The sequence below is a fragment of the Chionomys nivalis genome, chromosome 3 (assembly GCF_950005125.1).
Source record: "Chionomys nivalis chromosome 3, mChiNiv1.1, whole genome shotgun sequence".
In the NCBI taxonomy this organism is placed as follows: Eukaryota; Metazoa; Chordata; class Mammalia; order Rodentia; family Cricetidae; genus Chionomys; species Chionomys nivalis.
Genome location: NC_080088.1, coordinates 111,932,045 through 111,948,445, shown reverse-complemented (window position 1 = coordinate 111,948,445; position 16,401 = coordinate 111,932,045). Strand labels below are relative to the sequence as shown.

The 16,401-nt window shown below is 45.3% G+C and overlaps 1 protein-coding gene across 4 annotated transcripts in view; it reads right to left on the bottom strand.

The window, feature by feature from the left end:
* The window catches only part of Tctn1 (tectonic family member 1), a 32,299-nt gene extending 16,563 nt beyond the window's left edge, over nt 1-15,736 (bottom strand). For all 4 annotated transcript variants that reach the window (XM_057764583.1, XM_057764585.1, XM_057764586.1 and 1 more), the window contains exons 1-4: nt 15,264-15,736; nt 10,493-10,613; nt 5,327-5,457; nt 3,180-3,331 (exon numbers count right to left, since the gene is read on the bottom strand). In XM_057764583.1, the coding sequence (XP_057620566.1) occupies nt 3,180-3,331; nt 5,327-5,457; nt 10,493-10,613; nt 15,264-15,711 (852 nt within the window). In that variant the 5' untranslated portion in view covers nt 15,712-15,736. The remainder of the gene's footprint in view (nt 1-3,179; nt 3,332-5,326; nt 5,458-10,492; nt 10,614-15,263) is intronic.
* Nucleotides 15,737-16,401: the final 665 nt, after the last annotated feature.

The following is a 16,401-nucleotide window of genomic DNA, read 5'->3' as shown; positions in this document are numbered from 1 at the left end:
ACCTGGAAGTAAACGACCCTTTCACAGGTATTCCCTAAGACCATCCTGCATATCAATATTTACATTACCATTCATGACAGTAGCAAAATCACAGTTCTGAAGTAGCAACAAAAATAATTTTATGGTTGGGGTCACCACAACATAAGGAACTGCATTAAAGGGCCACAGCGCTGGAAAGTTGAGAACCACTGAGCTAGTCCCTTACATTTTCATGTATGTATATATGTATGTACATATCTATCTATCTATCTATCTATCTATCTATCTATCTATCTATCTATCTATCTATCTATCTATCTAGAGATGAGGTCTTACTATGATGCCCAGGCTGGTCTTGAACTCCTCTAAGGCTCAAAGGGCTCAAGTGGTCCTCCTGCCTCAGCATCCCAAATGATGGGATTAAAGTTGTTTAAGGCAGGTATGATGGTCCATCCCTTTAACCCAGGTTTAACTACAATCCTCTCCTACTTGGGAGGCAGAGGCAGGCAGATGTCTGTAAATTAGACGTCAGCCTGGTCCACATAGGAAATTCTAGGTGAGCCACAGCTACATAGTGAGATCCTACCTCAAGTAAATAAAGAGACTAAAAAGAACATGTGCACCTGTGTGTGCCTGTCACTCTAGTGTCCCCGTTTCATTATGGAGTGCCCCTTGGCATAGGATGAGAAGCTGAAGTAGTGTTTCCCTCTGTGGACAGAAATCAGATGGCTGAGCACAGGTGTGAACAAATCACTGTTCAGTAACATTCATTTAAATTGCAGTTGTGATACTCATTAAAATCTTACAAGTTTTTTGTGTGTGTATGTGGGAGAGGGGCCACGGAGGTCAGAGGTCAACTAATGTCTTCCTCAATTGCTCTTCACCTTAGTTTTTGAGACCAGGTCTGCTTACATCTGCTAAGAAAGGATGGTGGGGCAGATGCTAAGAGTACACAGTGCCTTTGCAGAGGACCCAATTTGGTTTCTAACCTGCCCCCATCAGGCAGTTCCAACCACCTGTAACTCAGCGCCCTCTCCTGGCCTTCACAGACACTACACTTGCTTGCACATATCCCCCCCCCCCAACATATGCGCGCAACATAAGCAAACACCTTTGATCCCAGCACTCAAAGGCAGAAGCAGGCAGATCTCTATGAGTTTGAAGCCAGCCTGATCTACATAGCAAGGTCTAGGACAGTCAAGGCTACAGAGTGAGACTCTATCTCAAAATAAAGAAATAGGAACACATAATTAATGTTTCTAATTAAAAATAAAAAAGAATGGATAGCGGCTGGTGTATTCTTCTGCTCAGGAAGTAGAGACAGGAAGATTATCATTTCAAGGACCAGCTGAACATACAGTGAGAAAGAAGAAAAACTAAAAACATATAGAAGGGCTGGGGCTGGGGTGCTGGGATCCATGAGCAGCGTGGTTTCAGCCCCAGTGCTGCCAAGACTGGAATGGTGGGACACACACAAGGCGGGCTTGTCAAGATGCTCTGACACTGGTCCAGAGCTCTTCTGCACCCGTTTCTCTCAGTTTAGTGGGACAGCAGTGAGTTCTTCCCAGGCTGTATTCGGTAATGCTGGGAAAGCCCCTCACAGTGCCCCGCGTGCAATAACTGGCCTTCATATTGATATGGCAAGACACAAAGGTTATTGCAGAAAAACAAGAGCGCTTTCTAGAATAATGTGGCCATGAACTCCATTTCTACAATTATGTACAAATTTTGTAGATACACTTATAGACCAGGATGAACATGAGCCAGCCTTTTTTACAAAGGTTTACAATGTGGACTTTTTTTCGTGTGGGAAGGGGCGGAGTAGGTGGGATTGACACCACGGCCTGGAGCACACTAAGCATGCGCTCTACCAATGAGAGCCTTCCATCTTTACTGAGGCTCCTCTGCTGCTTCCCACTCCAACGAGTCTACATTAGACTTCCCTTTCCCGAGGATGCTTCGGAAAAGGTTATTTTTGCCCTTCCTTTTCCACACACATGTGTGTATATGATATAATTGTTTGTATGTGCATGGACACACGCGTGTGTGTGTCTGTGTGTCTGCATGGGCACATGGATACATGGGCAAATAAATGGAAGCTTAAGGTTGATATCAGGAAGCATCTGCAGTTATTCAACTACATTATTCAATAAAGCAAGGTCTCTCAATTAAACCCTGAGCGGGCAGATAGAGTTAGTCTGTAGCCAGCTTTCTCCTGGAGATCCCATGTCCACCTTTCGATGCTGACCTCCTGAAGCATTTACGAGGATAGTGGAGATCTGGACACCTGTCTATGTGCTGTGGCTCAAGTACCTAACCACTTAGTGATCTCAACACCCCTCTTGTTTTGTTTGGAGGCAGGGTTTCATGTAGCTCAGGCTGCTTTAAATTTCAACTCCTGCTTCTCCTGCCTCCACCTCCCAAATGCTGAGATTATAGGTGGGCACCAGTATAGATCTAATCTACATGGGAAGTAGAAAAAGACAAGATCTCCTGAGTAAATTGGGAGCATGGGGACCTTGGGGGAGGGTTGAAAGGGAGGGGAGAGGCAGGGAGGGGAGCAGAAAAAAATGTAGAGCTCAATAAAAATCAATAAAAAAAAGTACAGACATCATTAACAGGTCATATTTTACTGGTTTGCTAATGAAGGGATATATAAAATAGCACACAGCTTCCTAATATCTGTAAAACAAAATATGATCCTGAGACGAGGACCTGGCACTCAGGCAGTCCACTCCCCATGCCCAGAGGCAGGCTTCAATCAGTTTGCTGTGGTCTCTTGGGCTGAAAAGAACAGAAAAGTTTGTGACATAAAATTCAACCACAGAGCCAGACGGTGGTGGCATGCGCCTTTAATCCCAGCCCTCGGGAGGCAGAGGCAGGTGGATCTCTGGGAGTTCGAGGCCAGTCTGGTCTACAGAGTGAGTTCCAAGACAGCCAGAGCTGTTACACAGAGAAACCCTGTTTTGAAAAAACAAACAAACAAACAAAAAGAAAAGAAAAGAAAAATTCAACTGCAGAAGAGGCCTCAAATCCTGGGTTCAGAATTTGAACCCTCATTTGGCTTCCCATGATCCTTGAGAGGAGCAGCAATGACTCTCTGTGGTGTCAACTATGTCCCAAGGGCTGGCAGTTTTTGACACTGAAATTAGCTGATATTTCAGGATGTGTGAGAGACTTCCATCACGTTGTTGGCTCACCTCGTATTTAGTGGGCTGTGGGGCATCTGAGGTGGCTGTAGAAGGACCGTCGGATGTGGCACTCAGCGTAAAGCCACCCGATGCTTGTGTCAGTCTGTCGAAATTGTCTTCATTAGGCACTTCCGGATTAGCAAAGGACAGAGCAGGCTTGTCTATTTTTAGACAAAGCATTGAAAATTAGCAGAAATGTATGGAGTATGTGACATCCCTACTTTAGAAACCCATTCTTAGTAGCAACAAGATCGATGTTAAAAACTGGGCGGTAGTGGTGCACACCTTTAATTCCAGCATGTGGTAGGCAGAGGCAGGCAGATCTCTGAGTCCATTAGAGGCCAGCCTGGTCTACAAAGCTAGTTCAACAACAGTCAAGGCTACAAAGAGAAACCCTGTCTCAAAAATCAAAACAAAAAGGCTGATATAATAAAAGGTTTTATGGACTTTCTTTATGGCTCTGTAAATAAAGGCACTTGTCGCCAGACCTGACAACCTGAGTTGGATCCCCAGGACCCAGATAGTAGAAAGAGAGAAATAACTCTAGAAGAGACACCCTCTAACATATGCACGCATGCATGCATGTGCACACACATAAATAAATGTAGTTTTCAATGTTTTCTTGTCGGGTGGTAGTGGCACAAGCCTTTAGTCCCAGCATAGGCAGAGGCAGGTGGGTCTGAGTTCAAAGTCCACATAGTGAGTTCCAGGACATCTATGTTACACAGAAAAACCCTATCTTTTTTTTTTTTTTTTTTTTTTTTTTTTTTTTGGTTTTTCGAGACAGGGTTTCTCTGTGGTTTTGGAGCCTGTCCTGGAACTAGCTCTTGTAGACCAGGCTGGTCTCGAACTCACAGAGATCCGCCTGCCTCTGCCTCCCAAGTGCTGGGATTAAAGGCGTGCGCCACCACCGCCCGGCTAAAAAACCCTATCTTAAAAGAAATAAAAGGTTTTCTTTTATATTTGCCTCTCCTGGGATTTTCTTTCTTTCTTTTTGAGACAGGGTTTTTCTGTGTAGCTTTGGAGCCTGTCCTTGCACTCACTCGATAGATCAGGCTGGCCTTAAATTCACAGAGATCTGCCTGCCTCTGCCTCCCAAGTGCTGTGATTAAAGGCGTGTACCACCACGGCCCAGCATCTCCCAGGATTTAAGGCTTCTTAAATGAACAGGATCCCTACCATCATGGCTTTAAGACCACCCTTGTCTATATGATGAGTTCCAGGCCAAGACCCTGTCTTGAAAAATCAGTAACCAAACAAACAGGATCACTAGACTTGGCTGCATCTAACAGTGTGGTTGGTAGTAACTGCTTCGAAGGCCTGCAGAAAACAACACAGCAGAAACCAAGGGACAGAGCTGGTCACTTTCTCCAGCACACAGACAAGTGTCTGCTTCTTACCCCCTCCTGGGGACATTCTCTTTGGGTGGCTATGGGAAGATAAGACTTATTCATCGCATGAAAGGCGAGGTAGAGGCAGGCTCCGTGTCCATTAGGCTGCTGTTATGGCTTAAACAGTCACTGTCAGTTGTCACGTAGGACAAATCACAGCACAGTCCCCCCAAGGCTTTACGTACGAGGGAACAAATCCCAAGTAGGGAAAGATTTGGAATGAGATAATGAAGGTTAACCGACAGAGCCGTGAGTGTGCCTGTGCTCTTTGATATCCCGAGAACAGCACATCCTCAGCAGTAACCCACTGCCTAGGCTGACTGCTCAGGTAAAAATAAAGATCCTGTATTCATGCAAATACTCTGAGTAAAAATAAAAAAGAAAAGGGAAATGGAAACCACAGGTAACATTTAAAGATGAAACTGATTCTCAACTATTACTCCAAGAGGAAATAAACGTGCACATACACGTGCACACACACACATGCATGCACGCACACACACAACCTGGATTCCCATGGTTACTTGGCATAAACATCTTTGAAGTCAAGTATAAGATAGAGACAGCGACAGCACAAGGACTTGAAGACACTGTGTGCCAAGGGTCTGTAAAGTTACCTGTGAATCAGCCTCAAGCCTTGAAGTATTCACACAGCCAAAACACAGAATGGGTGCTTTAAATGGAGCTGAATGAGGTGTTTTCCCAAAAAGCAACTTTTAAAAGAAAAACAGGGCTTCACAAAATCTATCAAATTCAAATACTTACAGTTTGAAATGTGGATGCAGAAGATGGAAGGGTTGATCTGGTCAATGAGTTTAAAGACCCGGTGAGGAGGGTCTGCTGTCAAATTCATTGAGTAGACAGCTGCCTTCCGACTACAAAACTGTCTATCACCCCTGAGAGAGAAAGGAAACAACAGCAGGTTTTCAGTCCACAATCTAAACCAGATCACCCTAATCTTCCAGACGCTGTTACTACCCTAAGAAGAACCACAAGGGCACTGATGAAGTCTGACGTCCAAACATTTGTATTTGTTTCGGTGGCACTGAAGCTTTTCTCTCTAACAGAAAGAGGACATGCAGAATAACTCCTGCCGAGCATGATGGTGCACACCTTTATTCCCAGCACTAGGGCGGTGTAGACAAATGGGTCTGTGAGTTCAGGTCTACATGGCAGTTCTACATCAGTCAGAGCTACACAGTGAGGATCTATCTCAAAAACATAACAACAACAACATTAAGGGAAGGCTGCTGGGTGTGGAACATAGTGCAGGGCACTTTTCCATAAACTTGGTCAGCATTAAGATCATGATATTTTGGGAGCTGGAGAGGTGGCTCAGTGGTTAAGCATTTCCTGCACTTATAGAGAACCTAGGTTCAGATCCTAGAACCCACATCAAGGCAGCTCATGCCTGCAACTCCAATTCCAGGGGATATGATGCTCTCTTCTGGATTCTGTGGGTACTGCATGCATCTAGTGCACATAACACACACATGCACACACATATATAAATCAAATAAATATAAAAACATTCTAGGAAGTTTTAAAAGTATTTTTACTATATTTGTCTGGTGTGTATTTGTGTGTGTGTGGGGGGGTTCTTTTTCCACAGCAAATGTGTGGAAGACAGAGGACAATTTATATGAGTTGGTTCTCCTACTATGTAGCATGTAGGTGCTAGAGATCAAGCTCAGGCCGGCAGGCTCGGTAGGAAGCACCTTGACCCACTGGGTCATCCTGCCCTGCTCTCTTGCCCATCCTTCTCTATCTCAGCTATCTGTTCAGCCTATGCCACAGCCCAGAATGCCTATCCACAAACTTATGTTGCCCAACTTGTACTTGTCCCTCAGGACTCAACACGGCTTGGACCATCTTTTCTAGAAAGCCTTCCCGGCCTACCTGAGTGTTCTGGCATCTCTGGTGTTCCTCGGGGCCCTGCCTCATTCACTCCTCCCCCTCATCTAACAGTAAGCTCTTAAAAGTAGCATGGCAAACTCAGCTTTATGTCTCTAGGCTAGTAGGAGGTGCTCAAAAAGGCACAGAAGGTGGCCAAGTGTGGAGTACCTGCCTGGGCCAGTGCCAGGCCTTGCTGCCATCCTATCCCCTCCCGCACTGGTATCTGCTGAAAGGTGACAAGGCAGAGGTCACACCAGGACTCTACTCAGTCAGCTGGTGTGTGTTACCAGGGACCACACACACCTAGAGCCTTGCACGTGCCAGGCCAGCACTCTCTCACTAAGCAGTGTTCCTGCCAGTCAAGACAGTTTAATGAAGGCCCACTACATGGTATCAGCTGGGCTGGCACTGACAGCACCTATAACAGATACTCCTGTGCTCACGAAGGTTCCACCTGATGAGGGATAGGTTCACCCAGGATGCCCACCAAGTCATTATGACAGGAGGAGTTGTTGGCAGTTAAACATAATGAAACCTTTGGGCACTCTACAAATTAGCATATGACGTTTGCTATTTTTTTCTTTTGATTTTTAGAGATAAGGTCTCCCTATAATTGTCCAGGCTATTTTCCAACACCAGAACTCAAATGATCCTCCTGACCCAGGCATCCCCAAGGAGTTAAGGCTACAGTAGAGTTTAATTTGGTTCATATTTTGGGGGGAGGTTGTAAGTTTTAAAAAACTGAAGTCTTTTACTGAAAGATTTAACCCTAACCCTTGTAGCTATTTTTTGTTTGTTTGTTTGTTTAAAGAAAACTTTTGGGGGCCTACCACCCAGCTCCCAATAAATACATGGTGACTTATTCTTTCTTATGAGTGCCTGGTCTTCATTTGGCTTGTTTCTAGACAGCTTTTCTTAACTTAACTTAGTCTGTCTACCTTTGCCTCTGGACTTCTTACCTTCCTTTATTCTATATATCTTTCCCCCTTCTTAGTCCATGGCTGGCCCCTGATGTCCTCCTCTCTCTTCCTCTCCTTCTCTCCTCCCCTCCCCTCCCTTCTCCTCTTCTCTTCTCTTTATTCTGTCTGGCAGCCCCACCTATCCCTCTCTGCTGCCTACCTATTGGCCGTTCAGCTCTTTATTAAACCAATCAAATATTTTAGACAGGCAAAGTGACACAGTTTCACAGAGTTAAACAAATATAACGTAATGCAAATCCATTAAACAAATATTCCACAGCTTTAATGAATGTAATACATCTTAAACTAATACTCTACAACAAACTCTCAAGTCTACAAATGCAGTCTGTTTTTATAAAGCTTTACACAACTCAGGGCACCTGCTCATTCCCACAGCAGTGGCAGCTTTTGCTCAGCTGCAACAGACGCCCAAGTGATGCGCACAGACTAACATGTTACCTGGTTGGTCCTCAAAGCTTGCTGTCTTCTGTTCTAAAAACTATTGTTTACATCTAGAATTACCATATTTGGGGGTCAGCAAGATGGCTCATAGGGTAAAGGTCCCTGCTGCCAAGTTTAATGACCTGAGTTTGACCCCTGAGACCCACATGATGTAAGGAGAAAACTGACTCCCGAAAGTTATTCTCTGACCTCCACATGAGCACCAAAGTATGAACATACACATACAAAAAGTAAATAAAAACGTAACTTTAAAAAGCTGTACAGGGGCTGGGTGTTATGACATATGTCCTTAATCCCAGTACTCAAGAGGCAAAGGCAAGCAAATCTCTTGAGATCAATGCCAGGCTGGTCTATAGAGTGAGCTCCAGGACAGCCAAGGCTGCATAAAGAGACCTTGTCTCAGAAACTTAAGGGGGCCAGAATGGTGACTCATAAGTTAGTTAAAAGTATGTACTGCCGCCGGGCGGTGGTGGCGCACGCCTTTAATCCCAGCACTTGGGAGGCAGAGGCAGATGGATCTCTGTGAGTTCGAGACCAGCCTGGTCTACAGAGCTAGTTCCAGGACAGGCTCCAAAACCACAGAGAAACCCTGTCTCGAAAAACCAAAAAAAAAAAAAAAAAAAAAAAAAAAAGTATGTACTGCTCTTGAAGAAGACCTGAGTTCGGGTCCCAGGACCCATGTTGGGTGGCTCACAACCTCCTATGACTCCAGGTTCAGGGATCCAGTACGCTCTTCTGGCCTCAGCAGGCAACTATACTCTTGTGCATTACCGCCCCCCATGCCTAAGACAGAATCTATACACATAATTAAAAATAAAATAATAAAGGTAGCTGAACAGTGGTGGTGCACACATTTAATCCCAGCACTCAGGAGGCAGAGATTGGTGTGGATCTCTGTGAGATTGAGGCAGTGTGGTATATAAGAAGTTTTAAGCCAGCTGGGGCTACCCAACAAAATCCTATCTCAAAAAATATTAAAGCCGGGCGGTGGTGGCATACGCCTTTAATCCCAGCACTCGGGAGGCAGAGGCAGGTGGATCTCTGTGAGTTCGAGGCCAGCCTGGTCTACAAGAGCTAGTTCCAGGACAAGAACCAAAAGCTGCGGAGAAACCCTGTCTCGAAAAAAAAAAAAAAATTACTGTATTTTAACAAATGGCATTCCAATTCAAAAAAATGACATTCTTGTAGGACTGGTGGTGCATGCTGGCAGACCCAAGACAAGAGCAGAATGATTTCTAGAAAGGGTAAACCCTGCTCTAGTCCTGAGGCCAGAAAATGATCCCCTCCAGCAACCTGCTCTCCAGACTTCTTTACATCTGACAGGGTTTCTCCATTGGGCTGATAAAATGGTTTCTCATGGGAAGAGTTCATTGTGTTTCCAAAAGGACTAAGCTGCCAGGTGGCTGTCACTGAATTTCAGTCAGCTCTCTCCGCAGTAAGCTGGTCCCACCCTGAATGTATGAGCCTTTTCAAAGGGCTGCCTTTTTTTTTTTTTTTTTGGAAAAACCTCTGAACCACAAGCCGAGATCACTCAGAATGGATCACTTTTTCACCTGTACTCTCATGAGAATCTCTCTCTCTCCATCATTGCCCATGTACTGTGAATTGAGAATCCTCGCTTCGTTTACAACCAGAGAGGTTCACACAAACCATCCTAGTTAATATTTACAGAAAGAGCTGGGAAATCCAGGGGCTGGAGGTGGCTCAGTGGGTAAATTGCTTGTCTCAGAAGCATGAGGGCCTGAGTTCGGATCCCAGCATGGATAAAAGCTAGACGTTGGTGGGTACCTGTAACACTGGGCAGGGAAGGAGAAAAGTTGTTAGCCAGTCAGTCTAGCCAAAAAAACAAAAGAGTTCCATGTTCAATGTGAAACCCATCTCAAAAATAAGGTGAAGCCAGGTGGTGGTGGTGGACACCTTTAATCCCAGCACTGGGGAGGCCAGCCTGATCTACAGATGAGATCCAGGACAGCCAGAGCTACATAGAGAAACCCTATCTCGAAAAAACAAACAAAAGTAAAGTAAAAAGGAATAGATGATGAAACCCATGTTGACCTCTGCCAAAACACACGAATGCAAAGATTACATGCATACACTACACACAAAGGTGTGCACACACACCTAGGCTGTATGAGACTAATTCACAAGTACAAACAGGTGACACATTATCTAGGCACCTATTACTCTACAGACAGAGAGACTCACTTCATAACCCTCTGGAGCAGGGGTTCTCAACCTTCCTGATGCCATGACTCTTTAATATAGTTCCTCATGTTGTGGTGAAACCCCTCCATCATAAAATTATTTCATTGCTACTTCGTAACTGTAATTTTGCTCCTGTTATAAAAGGCAATGTAAATATCTGATACACATGACATTGGATATGCGACCTCCAAAGGTCACAACCCACAGGTCAAGAACCGCTGCTCTAGAGGCAACACGCATGCCCTTCCATTGCCCATACTCTTGTGGGGTTGCACGCAGACAAACCACAGCTTCTGACAGTGCAGGACTTTGCACAGTAGGGTTTCTGAATAGCAAGGAACATTCTTTCTCTCCCCAAATTTTATTGCCCTAACCAACCTGCCATCAAAAGTCCCTGTCATATGCTTACGTGACAACTGGGACTGAGCAGGCAGAGAAGACGCTGAAATCTGTGGGGCTGCAGTCAGGGTCACAACAGCAGTTGACATCACACTGTGCTGGAAGCAGGTCACAGACACACAGAGCAGCAACTGAGGAAGAAAAACAGTGGGGGTCAGAGGATCATAGTAGGCAGGCTGTTACTGCTCCCTGCCACCAAAGGATTCCAGAAGTCAATGTCACAAAATGTCTGCTTCCTATTGTGCTTGGGGGAAAGTCACCTGTGGACACCAGTGTCTCCCTGAGGCAACCACAGATGCCTGCGCTCCTACTTCAGAGAAGAATCTAAGGAAGGACTCTTGACCACCGCATCACTTTCCTCGCATGTCCTGGTTGCTTTTTATTCTTAATTTTTTCTTTTCCAGCTTTTCTTTGCCTTGTCTATATTGGAATTCACTCTGTGGACCAGGCTGTCCTCAAACCGGGAGATCTGCCTGCCTCTGCCTTCTGAGGCTGGAATTAACTGTTAGTTTTAAAGGCTTTTTTTGGCCAGTTGTTTTTGTTTTTTGTTTTTTTTTCATCCAAAAATCTTTAACTCTTTGGTATGATACCACCATCATACACACATGTTATATATATTTATTCTTACTTAACTTTAAAATACATGGCCAGTTGGTTTGAAACTATAAACTCTTAGTCATTAAGATCCTGACCAATAATCAACTGTTCCTATTATGGCTTAAAATGTCCTTTTTTTTCTTTTTTCCTTTTTGAGACAGGGTTTTTCTATGTAGCCCTGGCTGTCCTGGAACTCACTCTGTAGACCAGACCGACCCTGAACTCAGAGATCTGCCTGTCTCTGGGATTAAAGACATGTGCCACCATTGCCAGTCAAAATGTTCTTTAAAAATTTACAATACAGGGCTGGAGAGATGGCTCAGAGGTTAAGAGCATTGCCTGCTCTTCCAAAGGTCCTGAGTTCAATTCCCAGCAACCACATGGTGGCTCACAACCATCTGTAATGAGGTCTGGTGCCCTCTTCTGGCATGCAGGCATACACACAGACAGAATATTGTTTTTTTTTTTTTTTTTTTTTTTTTTTTTTTTTTTTTTTTTTTTTTGGTTTTTTTCGAGACAGGGTTTCTCTGTGGTTTTGGAGCCTGTCCTGGAACTAGCTCTTGTAGACCAGGCTGGTCTCGAACTCACAGAGATTCACCTGCCTCTGCCTCCCGAGTGCTGGGATTAAAGGCGTGCGCCACCACCGCCCGGCCAGACAGAATATTGTATACATAATAAATAAATAAATATTTATAAAAAAAAATTTACAATACAGGGTAATAAATTTATGGCAGGATAATACAGCATGGAGGAAAAGCAGGAACCCACCCCGTAGCAACTTTGCCTGTGTCCACTCTGCTGGTCATCATGACTCCAGTGCTCCTCTCCCAGTCCCTTTAGCAGACAGAGAACCTGCACAAGCGCAGAAGAGAGCCTTCTCCAACAGTCTCGGAGAGCTCTGGGAGCTGAGAATGTGACACTGTTTCAATTTAGCATTCATTCTTGTTAAACAGAGAAAACCCTTTGAAAGAGTAAGAGAGCCCGAAGAGAAGGCTGGGTGGCTAAGAGCACTCACTGGCTGCCCTTGCCGTGGATCTAACTTTGGTTCCTAGAACCCACTTGACAGCACACAACCATCTGTGCCTCTGGTTCCAGGGCATCCGATGCCCTCTTCTGGCCTCAGGCACACTTACAACACACAGTATACATGCAGGTATAAGACAACATCCATCCGGGCTGGAGGGATGGCTCAGAGGTTAAGAGCATTGCCTGCTCTTCCAAAGGTCCTGAGTTCAATTCCCAGCAACCACATGGTGGCTCACAACCATCTGTAATGAGGTCTGGTGCCCTCTTCTGGTCTGCAGCCATACACATAGACAGAATATTGTATACATAATAAATAAATATTTAAAAAAAAAAAAGACAACATCCATCCACATAAGATAAAAATGAATAAATCTTAAAAACAAAATAATGCCAGAGCATGAAAATAACAAACTGAATTCATGACACAGACTATTGTGAGGAGGGAGGAAATAATAAATTCAGGACTTCAGGATTTTTTTTTTTTTTTTTTTTTTTTTTTTGGTTGTTGTTGCTGTTCTGTGTTTCCTGAAACAGAGGCTCACGTGGCCCAGGCTGGCCTCCTAATTGTCCCACCTCTATGTAGAAAATTCTGGATCACAGGCGTGTACCGTGGTTCCTCCTTGGGCATCACTGACTCTTAACTGTAATGTTTAGTTTCCTTCTTTTTTTTTTTTTTTTTTTTTTTTTTTTTTGGAAAATAATCTTAAGCTACAAACAAAGGAAAGAATTTTAGTCAAATGCTTATAGGACGTCACATCAACATTCTTGACTGTCTGAATGAATGGTTTCACAATTAAAAGCCAGCTCTAGAGATGGGAGGCAGAGTCAAGAGGGTATGTATGCAGGTTATAGGCCAGCCTGGGCCACTCAACAAAACCGTCAGGAAGGAAGCTAGGCAGGAAGGAGAAGTCGGGAGACTGGAAGAGTTTTAGAGCAGGCTGGAGATATGGTTCAGGAGCTAAAAGCACATACCACTTGTGTACAGAACCCAAGTTCACTTCCCAGCACCCAAGTCAGGCAGCTCACAATCACCTAACCAAGCTCCTGGGGCTCTGAGGCCCTTTTCTGACCTCTGAGGACACCAGCACACATGTGCACATACTCACACAGAGATATACAAACATACACACATAATTTAAAATAAAATACTTTTTTAAAGTTTTAGATCCCCCCCCAAAAATAAATGGTATATCATGCTTTGAAGAAGCATGAAGAGGAACGAAAGCTTATTGATAAATACATAGGACTTTCTTAGTCCGCGGGACAAATGTACTCCCTCTAAAAAGGATTCTCTCTAGCCAAGGACACCTGTGTGTGCTCATTAAATAATACCAAATTCCTGAACCGCGATGAGAAAAATCAAGTGAGCAACTGGGTCCGCTTTCTCACATGTCTAAGATTGTAACCACAATTTGTTGTCAAAGCTTCGATCTTTGTAAGTAACTAGATGAGGATTAGACACATCGTGGGGTTGTTGTGAGGATTAAATGAGTTACAGCGCAGTAATGTACTAGGCAGGGTGAGATAGTTAAAAAGATGAAGTGCATCTTTTTTTCCTGGAATGCCAGCCCTGAACACGAGCCCTAGGCATGTCAGCTCAGGCACAGCTTCATCTGGGGGAGAAAAATCACTAATGGGTGCACTGACCTGGATTAACAACATTCCAGTTCAAAAACCTTAGAGAAGCCAGGCGGTGGTGGCGCATGCCTTTAGTCCCAGCACTCAGGAGGCAGAGGCAAGTGGACCTCTGAGTTTGTGGCCAGCCTGGTCTACAGAGTGAGTTCCAGGACAGCCAGGGCTACACAGAGAAAGCCTGTCTCAAAAATAAATAAACAAACAAACAAATAAATAAATAAATAAATAAATAACAACCCCCCCCCCCGCAAAAAGCCTTGTAGAGTTTCAGACACGAACACTTGGCTATATTGTCCCCAAATATAATGATGGGACGTCTCTGCTAATTCACAAGTCAGCGTTGAAATATAAAGCAGAGAGTTTGATTCATATATTAAAGTATCAAGTGTATTTCTCATTTGTTTCCCCCTTTGGTGCCGGGGATTGAACCCAGGGCCTAGTGCATGCTGAGTGAACACCCAACCACTGACCCGCACCACCCACCAGTCCTCGTACTTTTTCTCACAAACCAGCTTTCAAAGAAGGCCTCCAAGAAGAAGGACCTGAAATCAGCTCCAAGAGTTCAGGACACCAGTCAAAGACAGCTCTTTCAGTCACCTATGCTCTCAGCCTCACTGGGTGAAAGATCTTTTTCTCTCAAATAGTAATAAAAAAATCACACACACACTCTCTCTCTCAATCTGGACAAGGCTGTCTAAAGTTCTTGTTTTGAAATCACAGCTCCATGGAGAACCTAAGGACTGCTACAATCCCTTACTCTAGAAAAATGCAGTTACAAAATTTTACAAACTCAAAGGGTCACAGAGCCCTGAAGCCACAGGTGTAAAGTCAGATTATAAAAAATTCACTAATGTGTAAAGCAAGATGAGAAGATCAGTTTCTGGGCTGGTGATATGTACAGATAAAGGCACTTACCAGAAGGCCTGGTAGCCACTTGCTTTGGGAGCAGCAAAATTCAAGCTGTCCTCTGACCTCCACATGCCGTGGTATCTCATCACCACACACATAAATAAGTAAATGTAATATTGTTTTGAAGAAACATCAGTTTCTGGTGCATTCATTATCCATAAACACAAATCCTAATATCCGGGCCTAAGCCCTCACCTTACACGTTCCCACATCCAAACAACATACGAGGCACGCTGAAATCAACAGAGAAGGGCCCTCCCTATTCAAAGTGAGCTACACCTTTGGCGTCTGAAATGTACGAACCGAAAAGTTCAGCAGAGTCTATGCGTTCATTTCCTCCACGTTCCAGAAACTATCTAACTTTATCTTCAGCTGGGCAAATTTATTCATTATAAACTTTGGCAATAACGTTGCCGGGGTCTACTGAAGTTTTCCAAGATCTGAGAGTGTCTCATTTAGGGCCCCTGCCTTTCACATTTGTGTGCCGGAGATCCCATCTCTCTTTCAGGGTTATGACAGGGAGGCTAACAAGGATGGAATTTTGAGTGGTTATCATTTTCGTACGTTCTCACTAGTCTTCTACCCGCTCTAGGGAGTTAACACTCTGTACCCACCGTCCGTGACCGGGGTGGGCCTGGGGCCAGAAAGCTCCGGGGCCCCGGGAGTACTCGGGGTCCTAGGCGACCCGGAGGTTCTGAGAGTGGCTGGAGTGGTGGAGTTGAGGTCCTCCTTCGTCACGTCTGGGGTGGTGGCCTCGGTGGAGTTGAGGTCCTCCTTCGTCACGTCTGGGGTGGTGGCCTCGGTGGAGTTGAGGTCCTCCTTCGTCACGTCTGGGGTGGTGGCCTCGGTGGAGTTGAGGTCCTCCTTCGTCACGTCTGGGGTGGTGGCCTCGGTGGAGTTGAGATCCTCCTGCGTCATGTCTGGGGTAGCCTCGGTGGAGTTGAGGTCCTCCTGCGTCATGGCTGGGGTGGCCACAGCCGGAGTGGCCACGGCCTGGGTGCTCGCTGAAGCGCAGCAGCTCAGGAGCACCAACAGAAGCGGCGGGAAGCCCCGCGGCTCCATGGCCGAGCACGGCAACCAGGCCTGTGAGTTGCCAGGCAACGGCCACAGCCGAGCGCAAGGTATCACGGGAAAGGGCTCCCGAGGCCGGGAAAGTCTGAAGGAGGAGGTGGGGCCTGGGGCCAGACCAGTGGGGATAGGTTTAAAGCCCGAGGATTCCGCAAGGAGGCGGGGCTAGGGGCGGAGACTACGCCGCGCCGGGAAGGACGGGACTGAGTGGGCGTTGCAGGGGCGGGGGACCAGGACCCGCCGGGGCGGAGCCTGAGGCTGCTCTTTCTAAGGAACTTTGTTGTGAGACCCTATGGGTCTCATGGCGGTTTCATTAAAAATGTAGAATCCCAGCTACAGCCTCATGGTATTTAGAGTCAGTCAACTCTAAACAGAACCTAGAAGTGAGCATTTCTAATAAAAAATCCGCTGCTGATGGGTGGAGGGAACTTTAGAAGTGACTTGGGACCTCTGAAGGAATATGGAGTTCTGTCTTCTCCACCGTTCTTGAATTCCGTACCCCAGGGCATTGCCTTATTTGCCTATAGATACACCGCAGGAGGTCACCAGACTACTCTAGCCACGTATTTATGATGAAGGAACAAAAGAACCTTTAATTTTTTGTTGTTGTTTTTTGTTTTAGACAGGATCTCACTGTGTAGCCCGGACTGACCTCTAACTCATAACAGTCCTGCCTCAGTCTCC